This window comes from Dipteris shenzhenensis, chromosome 8 (assembly GCF_047967505.1).
Source record: "Dipteris shenzhenensis isolate YYH24624 ecotype China chromosome 8, Dip_SZ_1.0, whole genome shotgun sequence".
Classification (NCBI taxonomy): domain Eukaryota; kingdom Viridiplantae; phylum Streptophyta; class Polypodiopsida; order Gleicheniales; family Dipteridaceae; genus Dipteris; species Dipteris shenzhenensis.
In genome coordinates, this window is record NC_141603.1 from 53,032,064 (window position 1) to 53,052,526 (window position 20,463).

The 20,463-nt window shown below is 43.2% G+C and overlaps 2 protein-coding genes across 2 annotated transcripts in view; both read right to left on the minus strand.

The window, feature by feature from the left end:
- LOC147899670 (uncharacterized) overlaps positions 1 to 16,630 on the minus strand; it is a 59,233-nt gene extending 42,603 nt beyond the window's left edge. The window contains exons 1-4 of the mRNA XM_087377775.1: positions 16,531 to 16,630; positions 3,982 to 4,070; positions 3,794 to 3,829; positions 3,571 to 3,690 (exon numbers count right to left, since the gene is read on the minus strand). Of these exons, the coding sequence (XP_087233901.1) occupies positions 3,571 to 3,690; positions 3,794 to 3,829; positions 3,982 to 4,070; positions 16,531 to 16,630 (345 nt within the window). The remainder of the gene's footprint in view (positions 1 to 3,570; positions 3,691 to 3,793; positions 3,830 to 3,981; positions 4,071 to 16,530) is intronic.
- Positions 16,631 to 16,674: 44 nt separating this feature from the next.
- Positions 16,675 to 20,463, minus strand: part of LOC147899671 (protein-tyrosine sulfotransferase-like) — an 84,863-nt gene continuing 81,074 nt past the window's right edge. The window contains exon 8 of the mRNA XM_087377776.1: positions 16,675 to 16,808. Coding sequence (XP_087233902.1) covers positions 16,675 to 16,808 — 134 coding nt within the window. The remainder of the gene's footprint in view (positions 16,809 to 20,463) is intronic.

A 20,463-nucleotide genomic window follows, 5' to 3' on the forward strand; every position in this document is an offset into this window, starting at 1 on the left:
ATATACATATACATATACTATACATATATATATATATATATATATATATATATATATATATATATATATATATATATATATATATATATGTATGTATGTATATGTATATGTATGTATGTGTATGTATGTATGTATGTATATGTATATGTATGTATGTGTATGTATGTATGTATGATATATATATATATATGTATATATATATATATATGTGTATATATATATATATATGTATATGTATATGTATATGTATGTATGTGTACATACATACATATACATACATACATATACATATACATACATACATATATATATATATATATATATATATATATATATATATAAGCACAGCTAGAATAGTGAATATATATATATATACATATACATACATACATACATATATATATATAAGCACAACTAGAATAGTGTGTGTAAATAGGATAAGGGAAGACCATACAGGGGTAAAGATCTCGTGATATACCAAAGAAGTCAGGCCAATCAATGCTGTAAGAACCAACTGGGAGAGGCTGAAGCAAGGATCTTAAGGAGCAAAACTCGAACCACCAGGCTGAATCCGGAGTTGGAGATGTGAATGGCGAGCTAGAGAGACAATGGGCAGCAATGTCTGTATATGGAAATCAGTCAAAAATCAGCAAAACGTAAATGATATTGCTGGATCTTCTAGTCTATTGCTCAGAACGAAATTCTGAGAGCACAAACAGCTCCAAAAGGGGGATAAAACTTCAATATGACTGCTCAAAACTCCTCCGGGTTGCCCGACGCAGCTATAGAACTTTTGATATTCAGAATTGCCTGAAAAAACTATGCACGCGATGCAAAACGAAGTCGCTCAGCTGAGGAGTGCTTTCTGGTGCAAAATCTCACAACAAAACTGAAGCTCAAGATCACGCGAAGCTCGTGGGAGCTCAGGACAGCCAAAAGAGAAGTCGACCAGCAAGAACTACTTCTCCGCGACAGAAGTGCAAAAGGAGCATGCGGGAGAACGGGGAAGCAAGTGACAAGGTTGGAAGGACTAGCTATGATACCATATGTAGGAGCAAGAATGGAGAAGAGTTGTGAACACAAGAGAACAAGAAATGAACACAAGTGAACTCCAATTGAAATGTTCAACCAAATGAAGTACAAGTACTTGGTATATATAGTCCAAGTACTAGAGCACACAAAAACTCTAAAATAGATGTAGTCCTAGTCTATCCTGCACCACCATATCACTGTATATATCTCTACAAGTTGGAGCACCTCATTCTACGCATGTGGGTTGGCCCACAACTGTGTCATTGAGAGGGGCTGTTAGAAATCATTGTCCCCACCTATGAGCCCCCGATTTGAGGTGACAAGGGTCCAATGGATGAGAGGGGGTTGGGGAGGGATACTCAGAACATACCCGGCATTAAGAGGGCAACGACCAGCAGCATCTTGCGCGATCTGATCACAGGCAGAGGGGCCTGCAGGGCTGAACATTGAATATAGGCTTGGCAGCAGCAGCTCATGTGTCCAGCACATGGGCCTTTTATAGGCCAGGCAAACCCAGACAGGTCGGCCCAAATAGCAGACCCAGCAGTCTGCTAGAAGGCGGACCAGAGGCCAGTGCAGCAAGGGGCAAAGTCAGCCCCCCTAGTCGGTTGTTTTGGTCCTGGACTGGGGCTATATAAACCCCCCCTCCCCTCACTGTTTGCTTGCTCAAGCCTCCACTACAGGCAGCACATACACACTATTGAGAGGCCAATTTTGGCAGGAAGACTTAGACCTGGTTTATCCCAGCATATGCTGGATGTTTTGTTAAGCTCATCCTGAGCCACTTTTCCCAATGATTGGTGGATGTATGAATAACCCCTTTCGAAGTTATGTATGGTTGTAAAGTACATGTCCCCTCTACAATTGTCAATAAAGCATCGACTAACCAACAAGTTAGTGATAACTTGGATCACATGAATGCTCTTTTACAGCAATGCAAAGGTAACATGGCCAAAGCTCAAGCCTAGGTATGCAGATCAGAACCACAAGGAACTATACTAGAGGGAGATTATGTATTCCTTATGCCTCACAAAGCTTGTAATGCAATGCTTCATTGGAAGGGAGTGCTAATACCAAACTTGCCCACAGGTACTATGGTCCTTATCCACATCTCTTCCATGTTTCTCTTTTGAAGAAGTATTCAGAATCTATGGTACAATCTCTTTGAGGTATTGCCTCCCATGGACGAGGAAGGGCATATTCAGTACATTCCAGAATGAATTATGGGTTTCACGGACCTTGTACTCAGAAACAAAACATGTGTGGAGTACTATATCAATTGGAGGGGTCTTTCTAACAATGAATCTTCTTTGGCAACCATCGACTATTGTGGAGAATACCCCCACTTGCTTAGCTGATGCAGTGATTAGGGAGCCATAGCACCTCCATTTCTCTCTCCCTGATGCTGACCTTTCCAGAAAGTACTATAGCAGATTTTATTTTATTTTAAAAAAGATTACTTCACTAAGTATGAATGAAAGCAGCAAGAGCAAGCTCAAATGTGGGAGTACATCATGTCATGCATGAGAGGAAAAACAGCTCAAAAGGAGCTCACAAAAATCCAAGGTGGAGGCTGAAAATGTCACCTCAACCCTGAAGAAGACTCAGAGAAGAACGGAGATCCTCTCCAAACTCTGAAAAAGGTATCTGTCTAGGTATTGTAAGATCTGGGAGTGATACCATTGTTTGTTTGATTATAGGCGTCAAAACATAAGTTAGATAATTATCCATCCACACTAGAATTGCCCTGTTCTTTTTATGGCAGACATCGTGAGACTTTGACCCAAACTCATGAGATCTACAGCCAGACATTGTCCCCAACAAGATCGCAAACTTCTTCACATAAGAGAAGCCACCACTGACTATAGCCTTTGGACTTGGGACCTAAGCCCACTCTCCAAAAATGTAAAAGCAAAATAGACTGGACAAGGACACATCTTGTAACACCCCAGAATAAAGGTAATTATTTATTACTTTAGGTTTTCTGTATTTTTAGATAATTAGGAGTTTTGATCGGTAGATCAACCAGACTGAAACTAGAGGTACATCTAAGAAGATGGAGTACTCAGGACCTACCATGTGCATTTATCCTTCTAATCAGGTTGCATAATCACTTTTTTTGGTTTCATTCCTTTGCACATTCATTTTCCCAAATCAAGGCCAAATCCTTTGTATATACTTCTCAAGTGAAGTTGGGGAAAGTTTGGAATATAGGAATCTTCTTCTCAAAATTAGAATGTCAATGCAATTGTATTATTTAACCATGGTTTCACAATTTTGAAAACAAATCAGCCTATAATTACACCCACACCCACACACGTGCATACATTTATATTTATTTATTTATGCTACAAAAAAAAGTAGTTTTTCCTCAGGAGCATGCAACACAAACAAAATAGCATCCAAAAAACGAAGACAACTCGATGTCTAAAATGTTCTTCTCTAGTATATTCAAGCTGCATTGTAACATTTCACAATATATTTTTCAAGAGAGGACATTGAAAGTTGAAATGTCATGGGAAAAAGAGGAAATCATACCTCATGAGAATAATTGTCTGGCATGATACTCTGGAACGATGCCCCAAGGCGCTGAACTTGTGAATTCCATATACGTGTGGCACATTTCTCGTACATTTGTATAAGCCCATACACTGTGATCTGCAAACCAAAATAATATAAATTAATTCCAAGGCTGACACGCATGGGCACCCTAGGGTGAAGAAATATTGGCTACAAAAGCTATGGCAGGTTGACCACTCACATTTTTTAGTCGAGCACTAGATCTCACAGAAGTTAACTACAAGATACAAGTTAAACACTCAATAAATTTTGAAAAACTCATTGGACAAATGCTAAATTTTAAAGAGATGAAGCAAATTGTTACACATTAAGTAATGGTTTTTTATGATGATGGCCCTAGCAGCTAAGACGTAAGTTACCAAGAGGCACCTTAACAACTGGAACACTCTCATTGGAATACACGCCTCCTTTTAATGGGCTGTTGATTGCTACTGGAGATACATCAGTCTTGTTTGAATCTGCAAATCATCAAGGAATAGTTTAAATCATAGAAAACCTAAATTTCTCATTTTATTTTCTATTAACTGGCAATCCTAATAAGACAATTTGTTGGTTCAATTGAGAAAATAATTGATTGAAGCACACAATCAAGATTGTGCAAAGTGTTTCAAACATGGATGATGACAAATTACCTAAGCTATAGATGATGAAAACTATAGGTCAAGTGATAAGATTTTGTCAAAGTCAACAGTAGTCTTCTGGAGCTGAGAGATTACCAAAACCTGTTCGTTAGTTTTGAAACCATCAACTCTATTGTGCACAGATGGCACAGTGGAGCATGATCCTCCTTGATCCAAATACATGAATTGCTGCATTCCAATAACAGAGCAACGTGCATGTCTTATTTGACAGCTCCAATCAGAGCCATCACTACTCCAGTGAACGAGGGAAAAGCCATTATTTATTTCTTTTGAGCTTTGCTCAGGGAAAGAAATCTGAGCAGGTTGCTGTTAGGAAAATGTGGCCATGAAGACAAGAAAGCAGTATAATCAATGGTGCAGCGTGACCCACTAGACAAACTGGGAAGAGCAGAGACTTAAATTCTTCCAGCAGGAGAAGGCAATCTTTCTTCCATGTTAGTATATTGGAGAGCCTTAGAGTTTCGGACGAGCCATCCATGGCTGGACAAGGATCTGAGATAATCTTGCTTCACTGCATCAGCACACAGAGTCTTACAGGTAACATATCTTTTAAGTTTTTGAGCATATATAAGTGGGTAGTGCCCTATCATGCTGCTCTGCCTGATTTACTTTCCATTGACATTGTTTCTTCCGCAAACCATAAGGAGTTAGATGCCTATATATATATATCTAAACACACACACACACATATCTATATGTTACATCATTTGTGCCTGACTTCTCATTTTCTAAATGAATATGTAACAACCACCTACATTACCTTTGTCTTTCGCTGAGAGCTTAAATAAAAATGTAAACCCCAAAATTCCAATGAGACAATCATTCTACTTCTAGCTCTTCATAGCCTAGTGCCATAAAAAAGCACTCCACAACTTATACAGTCAATACTCCACTACTCATAGCAATCAATAGTCCATCCTTTACAACCACCGAAACAAGGATCTCACCTACAACAAGTAGTCATCAAATAATGTGTCTTTAGAAACCCACCATACAGGTGCCTTATACCTTCACAGAAAGAATGACATCTGCTCCAAACTATCATTGCCCACTTCCACTTTGGCAGTGTTACAGCCGTGGGCATAGCATCAGATATGCCAAAACCGACATCAACATGTTTCATCCATGAGCTCCAAGTGCAGTCAAATCTTGTCCTCAATATGTTAGTTGTGTCCTCCCAATTCTATGTTGCTGGCCTTTCTTTACCAAATATATCTAAGCACAAGAAATAGCCTTTCACTAGAACAAACATTGTGCCATATGATTAGGTCAACTATAGGAAATATTCATAAGTGCTGATGAAACATCAATGCAATCATGCCCAGGATGCATGGAGGTTTGAATATCTTCAACATTCATACCCGTGATAGCTTGCAAGGCTGACAAAATATGAAAAGGGGAGAGGAGAAGGGTGGAGATGAGGAGAGAGGGCACAGCTAGCGAGCACACCACAAATAACTAACTGTACACTAGATTTAGTTGAAAAAATAGAATATATACAAACCCATTTAGGGGTAGGGTTAGGGTTAGGGGATCTAACCCTTTCCTTTATAGCACTCTATAAGGTTAGTGCTATGCACATTTGATCACATGATGGTGCTATGTACACATGATCACATGATGTTGAGCGTGAACTCTCAACACCTTCCCTCAAGATCACCATCATGAAGTAGACCTTCCCTCAAGATGATGATTTTGGGGAATCGAAGGACTGAGCATTACATTCCATCGCACCCCTTTAATGGGAATGTCCTTCCTCTGCGTCAAACCAAGAGCTAGTCCGTGTTTCTCGAATAGCTCTTTACCGAGTGGTTTGGTAAAGATGTCTGCAACATTCTCTTTGCTATCACAATGCTGCAGTGTGATGTCACCAAGTAACACTCTTTCTCTGATGAAGTGCTCTCTGACATCAATGTGCTTTGTCCTGGAGTGATATACTAGATTCTTGGCCAATGCTTGAGCCGATTGATTATCACAATATATTGTTGTTGGCTTTGACTCATCAAAGTAATCTGTTTCTGACAATAGTCTTCTGAGCCATATAGCCTCACATGCACCTGTAGTGAGGGCTCTATATTCTACTTTAGTCGAAGACAAAGAAATAGTTGGCTGTTTGTTTGACAACCATGATATAGCACCTTGACCAAGGAAAAATGCATATCCCTGTGTTGATCTCCTGCTCTCATGATCTCCGGCATAGTCACTATCACAGTATCCATGCAATCGTGGATGACTTCCTCTGTATTCTATCCCAAACTGTCTTGTACCTCTGATGTATCTGATGACTCTTTTAGCTGCATTTCAATGAGACTGTTTTGGATTTGCAAAAAACTGTGCTAGTGAGCTTACTCCATAACAAATATCTGGCCGTGTGATTGTCAGATATATAAGAGATCCAATGAGCTGCCTGTAATATCTGTCATTGACTGTAGGCTTTTTTGAATCTTTAGTAAGTTTCAAACTTTGTTCCATGGGAGTGAGGAGACTGTCAACATACTTGAGGAGACTCATGAATGTGCTATCTGAATCTCTACAGAACTCAATTCCAAGACAATAGTGCATAAGTCCAAGATCTTTCATGTCGAACTCTGCAGATAAGTCTTGTTTCAATTTTCTAATGAAGCTATCCTTGCTTCCTGTCACAATCAGATCATCTACGTACAAAAGTGCAATAGTAATGTCTTCCCCTTGAGCTTTGTAGTATAGAGTATAATGTGCATTGGATTTCATGTATCCCAAATCAGCAAAATACTTGTTAATTCTGCTGTACCAACTTCTAGGTGCTTGCTTTAAGCCGTAGAGACTTTTCTTGAAATGGCAAACCTTATTCTCCTTTCCTCGTTCAACATAACGTGCTGGTTGTTGCATGTAGACTTCCTCGTCTAGATAACCACTGAGAAATGCATTCTTGACATCGAGCTAGTACACATTTCATCTGCTGAGTATCGCTAGTGATATCAAGAACCGTATGGAATCCATGTTTGCTACTGGAGCATAAGTCTAATCATAGTCCTGACCATATTGCTGTGCAAATCCTTTGCAACTAGTTTGGCTTTATATCTTTGAATATTGCCATCTGGATTGTACTTTACTCTGTATACCCATTTGTTTAATGGCCTTCTTTCCTGGTGGAAGGTTGCATAATTCCCAAGTGTTATTTTTATACAAAGCATCCATTTCTTCATTCATAGCAGTTTGCCATTCCGGCTTGTCTACTGTGTCTTCGAAGTACACTCGCTCTTCTGTAGCCATGATGGTAGTCATAAGAGCATAATTGGTGGTTTCAACCTGAATTGCTTGGCCTGGAGGTCTGCTTTCCCTAGTAGACCATCTGAGCTGCTGTGGCTTTGCTTGGGGTGTTTCTGGCAATTCCTTCTCTTCTTCATTAACCTGTTCTGTAGATGACTGTGAAGTTGATGCTTCTATCTCCTGTGTAGGTGAGGTTTTCCATTCTGATTCCTCATCAAAGATTACATCTCTAGAGATAATGACTTTGCGGTTGATGGGATCATATAACTTGTATGCTTTGCTTTCTTCACTGTAGTCAAGCATGATGCATTTGCGTGACTTCGCATCCAGTTTCCTACGATGATCATCATGTATGTGGGCATATGCTATGCAACCAAATATGCGGAGATGCCCAATGTGTGGCTTGTGTCCAGTGAATGCTTCATAAGGAGTCATACCTTGTATCGGTTCGGTAGGAAGCCAATTAAGCAAATAGTTTGCTGTAGCTATTGCTTCTGCCCAATACTGATTCAGAAGATGCTTTTCACTAAGCATTGCTCTAGCACTGTCCGCTAAAGTCCCATCCTTCCTTTCAACTCTTGCATTCTGCTAAGGAGTATCTGCACATGTGAATTGTCTTCGTATGCCGTGACTTCTGTAAAAGTTCATGAATGTTGAAGACATGTATTCACCTCCTCTATATGATCTCATGACCTTGATCTTTCTACCTGTCTGGTTTTCTACCATGGCTTTGAATTCTTGAAATCTGAAAAACACTTTAGATTGCTCTTTATTGTACTGAAGTCAAAACAAAACTGAATCCACACTTGTACTGAAGTTATTGAAAACTTCAAAAAAACCAGAAATGCTAGAGTAGCATTTTATGTAGCATCATCTTCAAAAACTTGTCCAAAACTGTCAAAACTGAAAAGCTGAACTTGGAGGGCTTGTAGCTCACTCTTCAAAGTAAGGAAAAGAGGGCTTTCTGAAGCAAAAGAAAGCTCATATACTAGAGAAGGTCCAGCACAGAGGTTGGACGAAATGGTGCGCACTTTTGCCCGGGAGAGTTGCTACAGGCTGAAACTGAGTTTTGACGATTTCTCCCTCGTTACTGAACCAAATGACCTGAAAAATGGCTCAAAATCTTCGTCTTGAGGTCGCCCATCTACTCCTAAGAGGGCTCAGGCAATGGCGGAGCAGGCAGGGAGTATTGAGCAACAGAAGAAATTCGCTGTTTGGAGAATGGCAGCCACCACAGAGGTTTTTTCTTCAATTGCTTACAGGTGGAAGTTCGCCCATACTAGAGGAGTTTCCAGCTCAGAGGGTTTGGGCAATGGCCGTTTGTAGATGGAGAACCAAGCCCTCAAAGATTTTGGGAAGAAAGAGGAAAATGGAGAAGAAGAAGATGAAGAAGAAGATGATGATGTGACAGAAATGGGCTCAAGGGGGATCAAAGGGCTCTGATACCATGTTGGAAAGCTGAAAGGAAAGCAAAGAGTGGACACAAACTCAGAATACTTGCATTACTTGCTTGTAGAATGAAGAAGAGTGAGGTCCTTAAGTAGGCACCTCATACAAGCTCACTGACATCACTGATGACTTCAGAGCTCCACAATCATCTCCTCAATCTGCTCCTAGATTCTCTCAATCATCCTATGTGGCTTTTCCACCACCTAACTGTGCTTGTGGGCACCTAACTGTGCCTCTAGCACTCACACATAGAAACATAAGGTGTGCCTGAGGCATACACCTTGAGATATCCCAACAGTAAGGTTGGTTTCCTTAACCTGTATGCCTCTAACATTAGAGGGGAACGTGTCATTATGTGGAAGGATTTGCTCTCTTGGGCCCCCATTGTGGATTCATGGGTGATTGGAGGTGACTTCAACATGGTTGAGTTATCGTCAGACAAAAAAGAAGGTAGAGGAGGAGGACTTCACTCTTTGGAGAGAGCAGCTTGGGATTTCTTCCTTTTTCACTACTATGGCAGAGATACTTGATTGGACGATGCCTTTCTTATTCAGCCACAGTCCCTCCTGTTCTCTTGGTCGAACAGGAGGCAACAGATGCCTATTCATGCACACAATGACATATTCTATGCAGGTGATTGGGCACTAGATAGAGGTGGATCGGTATGCATTGTAGCTGGGGTTTCCACTTCAGACCACTTTCCTGTTGTGTTGGGTATCTTAGAGCCTCACTTGAGAGGCCGGTCTGCCAGCATCAGGATTCCAGATGCCTTGTATACAGAGGAGGACCTTACTGAGGCGGCAGCCTTGAAGATATGGGTTTCTCATGTCCAGGGTGGGCAGCCATCTCCATCACATGTAGCTACTGCCCTTTCTGGTATTAGTTGCTAGTACCAGGAGACGAGATATTCTCAGACGTGAGATTGGTATTCGCAAGCAGTTGGCAGCTTTGCAGAGGGAAGAGCAGAAATGGCCTTCAGATGCTTGGATAAAGAAGCACCTTGCTACAACAAGGGCTCATTAGCAGATATTGCTTGATCAGAGAGCATAGTATGCCTTTCATGCACGGGAGTCCTTTTGGATTCAGATGGGTGGCAGAGTCAATAAACACTTTTTCTCCACTCTTGGCCCTAGACATAGTAGAGAGAGTGTATTCTAGCTTATTGACTCACATGGGGTTTTACAGACAGATCCAGATGACGTCATGCGCATAGCTTCAGATTTCTATGCCGCCCTTCTTACTGCAGATCTTGACACACAAGATAGAGAGGATGCTAGACAAGTTATTTGTTGGTTGAGCATCCCTATCTTGGTGAAACCGGAGTGATGCACCTTTCACCAACACAGAGGTCAGGACTGCACTTTCAGCCCTTCACAAGGGCAAGTGCCCAGGTTCGGATGTCCTCACCCCTTCTTTCTTCATTTCATTTTGGGATATGATTGGAGAATACATTCCATCAGCCCTGCAGGGCATTTGCAACTCTGGCGAGATGCCCGGGACGCTCACAGAGGGTCTCATCCACCTTATCCCGAAAGGGGGTTGCAGTAGTGTCCCAGTGGAGGCCTATCACACTTTTGGGGGCTTGTTACAAGATTCTGGCCAAGGCAATCAGCCTCCAATTGCAGCCCCTTCTCCCAGATCTTATTCATGACACTCTGATGGGATTCGTGCATGGCAGAAGCATTTTTTATAACATTTTCTCCTTTTGGCAAGCTTCAGAGTGGACCATGCAAAGCAGCCAAAATCTAGCCATTCTACTCTTGGATTTTGAGAAAGCTTATGATAGAGTAGATTGGGGTTTTTTGGAGGGCACCCTTCTACATTTTGGCTTTACAAATGCTTGGATCAGAGGTGTTTCCTCTTTGTACAGATCCGCCCACAGCCAGGTACTTATTGGTGGGGTAAGGGGTGAGAGATTTCAGATTTCCAGATCAGTCCATCAGGGATGCCCCTTGCTCCTTTTCTTTTTTTGTTCGTGGCTGAAGCTATGAGTATCTATATTAGATCTCAAGCTGACATCTTTGGGCTGAGACTTTCGATCAGACAGGAAAAAGAGCTACTTGACAGTGAGTTGGCAGATGACACGGTAGTTTACTTGGATGCCACACCACAGACGCTTACTTCTTTCAGGACAGCATTGGATTTATTTTGCTTGGCAGCGGGGGCGCAGATAAATTGGCATAAATCCAATGGCTTTTGGATCAATGACGTGGACACTCCAGATTGGGGGCTTGACATAGGTTTCACTTGGGTTTAGAGGGGTGTGCCAGTTAGGTATTTGGGGTGCCAGGTCGGCTTGGATATTTCCTCCACGCAGTAGTTTGATCCTGTGTTGGAGAGCATCAGGAGGAAGCTCCTTTTTTGGAGCTCAGCAAAGCTGGATCTTACCTCTAGAGTTATGGTGGTCAACCAGGTCCTCTTGGCCACGGCCTGGTTTGTTTGTTCTTGGTGGTGCCGTTCTAGGGATTGCATCATTCTACTCTGGAGACCGATCATAAATTGTCTTTGGAGTGGACTTGATGGCACAGCACATGTTTTAGCCAGGGTGGCTTGGGAGACCCTCATCCTCCCTACACAGGAAGGGGGTCTCAATATTATTGATTCAGCTTTACAGTGCAGAGCTTTACTCTGCAAGATGGTGGTGCGGGGACTTATGCTAGGGCAGGAGCCGTGGAAGCCATTTCTTATTAGCACCATACAGACGTGCACACCTTCGTCAGGAGGAGACTGGATCGGCAGTATAAGATGGATCTTCACCGCAGCACACCTTAGGTCTCCTTTGTTCCCTCTCATGGTTGCCATCTTGAAAGCATGGGACAGCTTCAGGAGCACTCTTCAGAGGATTCCCCCTTCCTCTCGTGAAGAGATTGATAGGCAACCGGTAATGTGGAATGACAGTATATTGGATGATCTTGGCAGACCACTTGGTACTTCACTCTACATGCAGTGGTCCACATGGGAGAGCGAACTTGCCTCATCTCTGGGGTCATGGAGAGCTTTCGGAGGCTTCCAGAGGAGACTAAATATCAATTGACAGGACATCTCAGGAGGAGTGCAGGGAGGATCTTGCAGATTGAGGTAGCCCTTCCAGTGGATTGGGTAGACACAAATGATATGCCTCTCACTTGGTCCACTTGGGCAAGTGCTTTTACGAGAGGGGGTGTTCCTCTTTAGGTTTTGGCCTTTTGAGATGCACCTGGGGATTTTGATGATAGACTCTCCAAACACAAGCTATCTTTATCATTGGGTTCACAAACTTAGAGCATGCTATGTATGTCAATTTGAAAAGATGGTTTATATTGATTTCTTAGAAACAGATAAACAACTTGTAAGCAAAGGCCTAAAGGTCCAAGATTCCAAACCAAGACAAACAAAGCAAATACAATACCCACATTGCTTGCCCATGTGATAGCTTGATTGTCCCTCATCATGATTCATCCCGCCCTAAATAACTAAAAGTGTCACTCCCTCATGCTCTCCTCATACATGTGGGGAGTTGAACCTCATTTCTCAACAACATGTGGGATCTAGATTCCACGATATTCATGCTTAAAATGAGCATATATGAACTCTATAGAACCCATATGAGAAGTTTATTTAAAGATTCTATTTTTTGTCTATGGAACACATATTGATGTGCATGATGGTGGCAGATTGTTTTGGTCCACAAAGGACATCTTGCTTGAGTCTGCCTTTCAGCCTATCAGGGTTGTAGGTCTTTTGGTGCAGGGATCTGATTCAGAGTGGTTCCTTGACCCAGACCCCCGACTTCTCTCCACTGAATCTTGGAGACTTTGGGTCTACGGGGGAGTTCCCATTAGGTATTTGCAGTGGGACCCTGGAGAGTGGGAGTGGATTGATGCAGGGCATCAAGAGAAGAGCATCCCCTTCTTTCGCTACACGGTCAGTAATGCCAGGAGATTCCAGCTCAGTAGTAGAGGTTGGAGACCTTCCAAAGTTCTTCATTGGGAGGCATTTGATATCACTGCGGATTTGCAAAGGTGCTTCTGGAGTAGACTCTAGAAATCCCACAGGAATAGAAAGATCACTCTTTTCTTTTGGCTTTCTATCCATGGTGGGATTGCACTGAACCTTTGGAGATTCAGATTCGGAGCCAACCCTACTTGCCCTCGTTGCCTCTCTGCTTTGGAGACGATTTAGCATTGCTTATGGGATTGCAGACAGGCAAGGATGATTTTTTTTTTTTTGGCAAGAAAAGTACTTCATTAAGTATGAATAAAAACCGCTGAGCAAGCTCAAGTGCTACTGCTTTGGGCAAACATACATGGAACCTCCAGGACTGCTACTGCTAGGAGGGTTGCTTTTCTTAGGGTCTGGAAGAATTGTCCTTTCTTCTCTGACTCTCCTTCAGGGATTAGGTGGCATTTTCAGCCGCCACCTGGAATTTTTGTTTTCTCATTCTGAGCTGTTTTTTCTCATGCTTGACATGATGTACAGGCGAGGATGATTTTTTTTTTTTTGGGGCAAAAAAGAGACTTCTATTAAGTAAGAAAGAAACTCGCTAGAGCAAGCTCTGAGCGGAAATACAATATCATGAAATCATGAGGAAAAATAAAACCCCCTCAAAGTGAGTTGCAAAACAACCAAGGCTGATGCTGAAAGTGCCACCTCAACCCTGTAGGAGTCCCAGAGAAGAAAGGAGAATCCTTCCATTCCCTGAAGAAATAAGCCCTCCTAGCCAAGGCTGCACAGGAGTCTCCTTGCATACTCATCCAAACGGCCATCAAAGTATGTACACTGTGTCTGTCCAGATACTGGCCAAAGCATGCGAGGAATGAACCTGAGTACCCTCCATAGCCTCTGTGCATCTGGCTCTCCACATATGCCAGGATGCTATGCTCGCTAAAATCTCCCAAGAAGTATCCACAGAGGCATGTACATCTGTAAAAGGAAGGTGTGGTACCACATCCAACGAACAGGACTCAATCTGATGACGTCGAACCAAAATGGCCCGAGAGGAGTTGAGTCTCTCATAAAATACCTGAGGCCCTGTAAGAGAAAGCCAAGCCACAGATTCCCATGTCATAAAGAATGGGGAGTGGGCAAAGTGACTAAAGATCCTGGCTATCCCCATCCAAATCATCCTCGCCTCTTTGCAATCCCATAAACAATGCTGAGTAGTCTCCGAAGTAGAGAGGCAACGAGGGCAAGTAGGATTTGGCTCTGAACTTGGATCTCCAAAGGTTCACTGCAATCCCACCATGGATAGAAAGCCAAAAGAATAGAGTGATCTTTCTATTCCTGTGGGATTTCCAGAGTCTCCTCTAGAAGCACCTCTGCAGATCCGCAGTGATGAGAGGGGACGAAGGTGATCTGAGGTGTGATGTGGTGAAGATCCACCTAATACTGCTCATCCAGTCTCCTCCTGAACAAGGTGTGCACCTCTGTATGTTGCTAATAAGAAAGGCCTTCCACGGTTCCTACCCTAGCGAAAGTCCCCGCACCACCATCTTGCATAGTAGAGCTCTGCACTATAAATCTGGATCAATAATATTGAGACCCCCTTCCTGTGTATGGAGGATGAGGGTCTCCCAAGCCACCCTGGCTAAGGTATCTGCTATGCCATCAAGCCCACTCCAAAGAAAGGCCTCTGCACCTCTGTATGTTGCTGATAAGAAAGGCCTTCCACGGTTCCTACCCTGGCAAAAGTCCCCGCACCACCATCTTGCATAGTAGAGCTTTGCACTATAAATCTGGATCAATAATATTGAGACCCCCTTCCTGTGTAGGAAGGATGAGGGTCTCCCAAGCCCCCCTGGCTAAGGTATCTACTGTGCCATCAAGCCCACTCCAAAGAAAATTTATAATCGGTCTCCTGAGCTGAGTGATGCAGTCCCTAGAATAGCACCAGCAAGAACAAACAAACCATGCCGTGGCCAAGAGAACCTGGTTGACCATCAGAACTCGAGAGGCAAGATCCAGCTTGGCTGAGCTCCAAAAAAGGAGCTTCCTCCTGATGCTCTCCAACATGGGAGCAAACTGCTGCGTGGAAGAAATATCCAAGCCGACCTGGCAGCCCAAATACCTGACGGGCACACCCCTCTGAACCCAAGTGAATCCTATGTCAAGCCCCCAAACTGGAGTGTCCTTATCACTGATCCAAAAACCATTGGATTTATGCCAATTTATCTGCGCCCCTGCCGCCAAGCAAAATAAATCCAATGCTGTCCAGAAAGAAGTGAGCGTCTATGAAGTGGCATCCAAGTAAACTGCTGTGTCATCTGCCAACTCACTGTCAAGTAACTCCTCTTCTCTTCTAATGGGGGCGAGGATGATTTTGATGGGGGTAGCCAAGATTTTCAGTCACTTTGTGCACTCACCATTCTTTATGACATGGGGCCTCAGGTCTTTTATGATAGACATGACTCTTCTCAGGCCATTTCGATTCGACGTCATCAGGTTGAGTCCTATTCTTTGGATGTGGTACCACACCTTCCTTTTGCAGCTGTACATGCCTTTGTGGATACCTCTTGGGAGATACTGGCGAGAATAGCAGCCTGGCATATCTGGAGAGCCAGATGCACAGAGGCATTGGAGGAAACTCAGGTTCATCCCTCGCACACATATCTGGACAGACACCATACATACTTTGATGGCTGTATGGACGAGTATGCAGGGAGACTCCCCTGCAGCCTCAGCTAGGAGGGCTTCGTTCTTCAGGGAATGGAAGGATTCTCCTTTCTTCTCTGAGACTCTTACAGGGTTGAGGTGGCACTTTCAGCCACAGCCTTGGTTGTCTTCCACCTCATTTTGAGGGGTTTATTTATCCTCATGGTTTCATGATGTATTCCGCTTTGATCTTGCTCTCGCGGATTTTTTCTCTTACTTAATAGAAGTCTCTTTCTTGGGAAAAAAAAAAAAATTTATAGAAAGATTGGGTCCTTGAATTAGATGATCCTACATGTCAGTCGTTGCGATTGGCAAATGTCACAATTGCGGAGAGAGCTATGTTTACTGCAGCAACAGCTGACCCAGTCAGTGGATGAGTATGTCGGTAAGTTCACGGTGTTGTGGAATAAATGGCAGGTGGCCTTATTGCCTGAAGTTCCTCCCAAAGTCATAAAAAAGGATAGGTTTGTTGCTGGTATGAAGCCAGAGATTAGGATAAAGATTGAATGTAAAGAGCTGGTCACTTATGAGGATGCTCTCAGGGTAGCGAAAGAGAAAGAGAGGAAGCAGAAAAGATTGTCACAAATGATGCAGGAGATGCCAATGGTTCAGCATGTGCCTGAAATTATTTCTCATGTGAAGCTAGAAATATAGAAGCTTGAAGTTAGAAAGGAGGAGAATATAAAAGAAGAAATTCATGAAATGTCGGAGCTTATGAAGAGTTTGAGTTTGAATTTGATGAACGATAGGGGAAGAGGTAGATCATTGGGTGGCTATGGTAGAGGCAACGTGCCTTCTTCAAATAATTCAGGCCTGTGGCAGGCAAGACGAGGTCAAGGGTCATTTGCACCTTGTGTCCAGTTCTTTAATTGTGGAGAGTGGGGACATTACAGCACGTAATTCAAGGCGTAGGGAATCGGCTCCGAGAGACGATTCCCAGGAGGACAACCGGGCAAGCCGGCGAGACTAGCCGTTAGGCCAGAAGCCGGTTGTCCCGATTTTCTGACCAGGATCGGTGATCGGGCACGATTCCCAGCCGTCAGCGGCATGGGGAGGCGAGCTACTGGGTATATGTGATCATCAACGGCTGGGGTCAACGGAGGAGAGATCTTGGCCGTCCGATCTCCAGCCATGCAGAATCGTAATCAGCACCCTTAAATTTGACCGGCACGATCCCGATAATTGCGATCAGAAGTAGAAGCAGGCGGTCAGACTTGGCCAGAAACACTGCACAGAGACTGGACAGTGCCGCAAATGAGTGGGCAGAGGCAAGTTGTCGCGCAGATGGGCTCGTTAGTCGCCTGCACATTGGCTGGATAAGCCTCCTCGTGCTGGAGGTGATGTTTATCCACTGCCAACAGGGTTAGACAATAGGGTAAATGATCACGGTGTAGAAGTAAAAGATGCAGCTCAGCCTAGTACATCTGGAATCCGTAAAGCCAGTGCATTGGAGGAAGTTAAAGATGGAGGTTGGTCCGAGTGCAAAGAAGGGGAAGTAGTCTGAGGAGATGATGACTTACCAAAAGAAGAAGATCAGAAAGCCCAGAAGAAAGTACAGAACTGCAGATTATCCCATGGGGAAGGAGGAGCAGGGAGAGTATGATTTGGTGGAAGATCTTTCAGTGAGGAAACCGGACATTACATTTGCCCAAATGATTCGTCTGTGCCCAAAACTTAAAAAAGAATGGAGGCGGGCTGTAAATCCAGCAAAGAAGAACTCTCATAAAGGTACAATCAAGCTGATGTCTGTCTTAGAGTTGCCAGATCTTTTACCTGCTGTAGAAGCCTGGCATAAAGGAAAGGGTTTTGGAGAGGCCTATATAGATGGGGGTGCATAGATTTGTGTGATTACCCAGGCTTGTGTGGAGAGATTAGGAATGAAGATATCCCGCTCCTCCAGTTATCGCATCAGAATGGCAAACCACTCCAAGGTGAAGAATTTAGGGATAGTACCTGGCCTGGAGGTTGAGGCATTTAGTGTTTCTTGTCGAGTGGATTGTTATGTGATGCTTGCGGGGTTGGGAGCCTATTCTTTGATTCTTGGAAGGTCGTGGTTGAGGAAGGTAGGTGCAATTCAAAATTGGCACAAGGGAATCTTTTATGTACATATGAATGGGAAGAAATTGAATTTCAATTTGGTAAGCACGGATGAAGTTTCAGATTCAGCAAGTGAAGACGAAGAGAGAAGTGAGACCAGCAGTGAGGATGATGAAGAGATCTAGTAGCTAGCTAGGAACGGAATGGAAATGTGGAAAGCATAATGAAAAGCAAAATGGAAAGGAAAATGGAAGAACAAGTGCTAGGCAATGATAACCAAAATACTCACATGTAGATAGCTTGATGTTGACTAATATCAAAAGACTCAAGACAAATTCAACACTATATAGTGTGACACTAGACTCTAGAAAGCCATAGTGTATATGGGATAACTCCCAATATGACATGTGGCATGTCTAGGACTCACTAGAATATAAAACACCCGCTAGATACCTAGTATACTCATTTTTTACTCACTTTGGCCTCATATTCCAATACCCCCCCATGAAGGCAAGGTGAGAGACTACTCGAATGGAACCAAGAACTGAACATGACAATGACGGTCATCAGAACTGTGCATGCCGGAGACATCTCAAAGGCAAGTGAGCATGGCTCAGAGGCTAGTGAGCATAACATAGAAATCTCATCTAGCATGGCTCAAAGGCTCATCATGCATGGATGCATGACCAACTCATAGGTCTAGGAGACCAATGCACCAACATCCTGGAACTCTCAAGCCAGGCCTGATAAACAAATAGACCTATCAAAGCCAATACATATGGCTCCCATAGTACATCCCCCCTTGGCTTCATAACAGGACATGTTAGGAAGCCACACACCAAAAAAATAGGAAAACCAATACATCTTTTTAGGAGGACTATCCAAGGCAGAGGACCTTTAGACTCAATGAAAACCAAACACTCAATACATATCATTTTAGGGGGACTACCCAGGGTGGAGGATCCCAAAATACATTAAGCGTGTAGTAATAAATAAAAATATCTCTTTGTGAAAGAGATGTCCTCCAAGTAGCTAATGCACATGTGTGCACATCCCTGCGAGTCGATGACGATGTCAATGAAGTGCTAGGCAGGAATGCCCCAAAATATGTGTCAGTGAAGTCCATGGGTAGCTACATGGAGCAATTACATGATGACTCTCAAAATGTAGGAAGGAGAGTCACCAATATCGAAGTAGAAGCCTCAGGTACCACAACCAATCGGGAAGTCAATCAATGCGAAGTACCTCAGGCATTGATCGAATAAGCAATGTTGAAGAAGTCACTTGTTGATGTAGAGTGGTCTACATCAAGCTCAATGTAATACACTAATCAGAGAGATCATTCTAATGGAGTGTGTCGTAGTAGTATCGGAGAACTCACATTTAGATTGGGAAGTCTTCACCAAAGTTTGGAGTAGTCACATGAAGGAGTCACCGCAATGTAATGTCAAGAGCTCACATCAAGTGACGGGCAAAGAAGATAGAGGCAGCGTGGACAACAGCTCCAAGAGAATGATGGGCAGAATGTGGGCACGAACTTACGGGAAGCAGCTCCAAGAGAACGTCGGGCAGAAGGAGCAAATGGCGGGCTGGAGCAGAGGTCAACGATAAAGAGGATGGACAGATCCACGTTGAGCTGGTTGCATCATGCTTGGACTCTATCAAATCATTGAGCTCCAGAACAAAATTCGCGCGCAAAAACAAATTTCGTCACTTCTTGCAAGGGCTGTAACATTTTACAAAAAACTCGGATTGCAATGATGTAAAAACGAAATTTGTGGTACTCAAGGTCCTCTACAAATTTTCTGAAGACACAAAGCTGTGATTCTGCTTCTGGCTCCGGATAGAAGCGTCACATCGTCTACAGGTCACAGAAAGATGTAGCTGAAGGAAGGAGAAGAGAGGTGGCAAATCATGGCGTGGAGAAGAGAGCACAAGGAAGGAGAGAAGAGGGCAGCCTTCCAAGGAGGAGGAGTTAGAGTGGCTTCATTGGCCTCCCTCACCTCAACCTCTTGGAAGGGAAAGAAAAAGAGAGAGCAGGGCTAGGAACATGGCTCTGATACCATATGAAGAGATCTAGTAGCTAGTTAGGAACGGAATGGAAATGTGGAAAGCATAATGAAAAGCAAAATAGAAAGGAAAATGAAAGAACAAGTGCTAGGCAATGATAACCAAAATACTCACATGTAGATAGCTTGATGTTGACTGATATCAAAAGACTCAAGACAAGTACAACACTATATAGTGTGACACTAGACTCTAGAAAGCCATAGTGTATATGGGATAACTCCCAATATGACACGTGGCATGTTTAGGACTCACTAGACTATAAAACACCCCCCCCTAGACACCTAGTACACTCATTCTTGACTCACTTTGGCTTCATATTCCAACAGATGAGAGCTCGGTGACTTCAAAAAGTGATGAAGGAACAATAGCATTGGTGGATCAGATAGATGAGGATTCACAGGTTGATTTTGTGGGGGCAGCAGGGTTTGTTGAGGAAGAGGTGGATAGGTTTGAGGTTATCGAGGATTTGATGCAGCCCAAATGTTCTCAAGAATCAACCCAGGTGTTGATTGAGCAGTCATTGAATCCTGATCTTAATGTTGAGGAGAAAGAAGAATATTTGAAGATGTTGCAGAAATACGCCAATCTGTTTATCACCTCTTATGAGGAGATCAGGGGATTTAAAGGGAAGCCTCTAAGGATTGAACTGAAGGTGCCAAACCTGTTTTTCAGAAGATAAGGAGATTAAGCCCGGAATAGAGAGATGTGCTGAAGGAAGGGGTAGATAAGCTTCTCAAGGCAGGAATTATTTATCCTGTAGTTCACTCTGATTGGA